The 2,314-nt window shown below is 65.0% G+C and overlaps 1 protein-coding gene across 1 annotated transcript in view; it reads right to left on the bottom strand.

Annotated features, from left to right (window-relative positions):
* The window catches only part of Cnot3 (CCR4-NOT transcription complex subunit 3), a 7,891-nt gene that overhangs the window by 1,315 nt on the left and 4,262 nt on the right, over positions 1 to 2,314 (bottom strand). Inside the window, exons 11-16 of the mRNA XM_010617055.3 lie at positions 2,274 to 2,310; positions 2,070 to 2,193; positions 1,081 to 1,279; positions 480 to 579; positions 204 to 402; positions 136 to 148 (exon numbers count right to left, since the gene is read on the bottom strand). Coding sequence (XP_010615357.1) covers positions 136 to 148; positions 204 to 402; positions 480 to 579; positions 1,081 to 1,279; positions 2,070 to 2,193; positions 2,274 to 2,310 — 672 coding nt within the window. The remainder of the gene's footprint in view (positions 1 to 135; positions 149 to 203; positions 403 to 479; positions 580 to 1,080; positions 1,280 to 2,069; positions 2,194 to 2,273; positions 2,311 to 2,314) is intronic.

The raw sequence follows: 2,314 nt of genomic DNA, 5'->3' as shown, positions 1-2,314 counted from the left end.
CCCGAGCCAGGCCCTCGGCGCTCCGGCCTCTGCCTCCGTCCTAGGCAGCAAACTCAGGAGTGTGGAACTACACCCTGACCCTCTGTTCGAGACGGGGCCTCCGCAAGTAACTCAGCTGGTCTCAAACTTGCGAACCTCCTGCCTCGGCCTTGCAAGCAGCGGGGCTGCAGTGTGAGGACCGAAAGCTGCCCCGTGGCCCTCACCGGATGCGCTCGGAGTCCGAGGGGTGGGGCATGTGGTGCCAGGCGGCCTCCTCCATGGCCTGCTGGTAGAGCTGCTCCTTGGTGAGGGGTACTGGGCCCAGCGGGCACACACCCAGCGACAGCGGGATGTTCACCTCCGACAGCTGCAGGGCTGGCTGGGCTGAGGCAGGCGGGGCCGAGGTGCTGCTCAGGATGATGTCTGGGAGCAGAGCGGAGGCCCAGGTGAGGCGGTGGCCGCACCCCTCCCCATCTTTCCCGCCATGCACCGGCCCTCACCTCGCTCGGTCAGGTGTAAAGTGGGCACAGGGTCCTCAATGCCTGAGCTGATGGCCGCCCGCTCCGCCATGGACTTCAGCGAGCTCAGAGGCTCAGGGGCCTGGGGAGGGGGCAGCGGCTGAGGCAGGCAGAGCCTGGGGGCATGGGCTCCCGTCCACCCAGAAGGCCCCTCTGGAGCCCCGGGGTCTGCCACCCGGCTCTTCACACCTGGCACTGATCTGCACCGGCCGAGCCCTCACCCTCGGAGCCAGGATGCTAAGGTGTGCACACTCGCCCGCCGCAGGCTGCCGCAGAGTAAGCGCGGCCCTTCCACTTCCCAGGAGCACGCACAGCCCCTCCATGGCCTGGCTGAGGCCACAGGACAACGCCTGCAGACCCTGCGAGGCTGGTACTGCCGTGGTCCTGGCTGTGCGGACAGAAGCCAGGCACAAAGCGGCCCTGCTCAGGGGCCAGTGCAGGTGTGGGCAGGAGGATAGGGCCCAGGAAGAGCCAGCGAGCTGCACAGTCCAGAGGAAAGCAGCCCGGGACAGCGCTGCACACAGGAGGCTGTGACAGGCGCCGTGGAGTTGGGTGGCGCAGGCTGGGCACGCATGATGCTCACCTTGATCTCCGGGGCGCTGCTGAACTGCGGGGGCCCATTAAGCAGGGCTCCTGCTGCTTTGGCCTCGCTGAAGCTGGGTGTCGGAGAGCTGGGGGGGTTCACGGGAAGTGGCACCAGGAGACTAGGGCCCCCAGAGTTGTTCCCTGAGCCGGGGGCCACACCCCCAGCCCCCGTCGGGGTGGCTGCACTGGACTCCTTCCTGGGGAAGAGGGAAAGGAAGTGCTCAGGAAGGTCGCGAGGGAACCAGCACAGGGGCACAGAGAGGCTCCGAGGGGCGTGGAGGTGGGGATAGAGCTTCTAGGTCTCCCACAGCCACCACAGATGGACTAATGAAGGGGAGCTGGGCATGGTGGGTGGGAGGCCGAGGCAGGAAGATCATCGTGAGACTGAGGCCAGTCTGGGCTACACGGTGATTTTAAGATCAGTGAACTACAGAGCGGGACCCTGTCTCAAACAAAATAAAAAGCAGCAGCATGGTCACGGAGTTATGGGAGCGAATGTTCTAATCACAGAGGCGGCCTTGGGCCGGGGGTGAGGGCCGCCAGGAGGCGGGTCTTTCAACGGGCACTCTAGCCCTGAGTCTGGGCAGCTGGAGAAGCTCCCTTTGGGAAGCAGAGCAAGGGGCACTCCAGGAGCTCTTAAGAAGAGTCCTGACCAGAGGACACTTCAGGACAGTGGTGGGAACCTACAGTGGGCATGCCGCGTGAGCCTGTTATCCCCAAAAGCTCTAAGAGGGTCCCTCCTCCATTTAGAATGCTCTGTGAAGGACAAAGCAGGCCAGGCATGGTGGTCCAGGCCTGTGATCCCAGCACTCGGTAGGCTGAGGCAGAAGGATCATGAGTTCATAGTGAAACCCACACGTAAAGGCAAGGCCAGAGACGAATGTACACCTGCCCTAGGTGGAAGGAAATGGGACCAGGACCCCAGTCCGGGTGCAAGCCCCCGCCCCCAGCAGGAAGGGCCTGCATCTGCCCGCCCCAGACACTCACGCGGTGCTGGGAGGTGGGTTGTGTGGGCCTGAGGCGGGGCCCAGGGTCTGGCTGCTGGCACTACTGCCCCCACTGCTGCTCAGGGTCACCTCTGCAGGGCTGTCCGCCACAACGGAGCTGTAACCTATGGCGGGAAGGGTGATGGCAGTCTGCTGGCTGCCCCAGCCCTGCCAAGGCCTGGCCTCCCTCCCTGCGCCCACTTACTGGTGGCGCCGTTCTGCTTGCCAGCCCCGCTGCCTGCACCG

The sequence above is a fragment of the Fukomys damarensis genome, unplaced genomic scaffold (genome assembly GCF_012274545.1).
Source record: "Fukomys damarensis isolate Sample0158 unplaced genomic scaffold, DMR_v1.0_HiC HiC_scaffold_19, whole genome shotgun sequence".
In the NCBI taxonomy this organism is placed as follows: domain Eukaryota; kingdom Metazoa; phylum Chordata; class Mammalia; order Rodentia; family Bathyergidae; genus Fukomys; species Fukomys damarensis.
The sequence above is the reverse complement of the archived record's forward strand: the minus strand, read 5'-3'. Positions and strand labels throughout refer to the sequence as shown.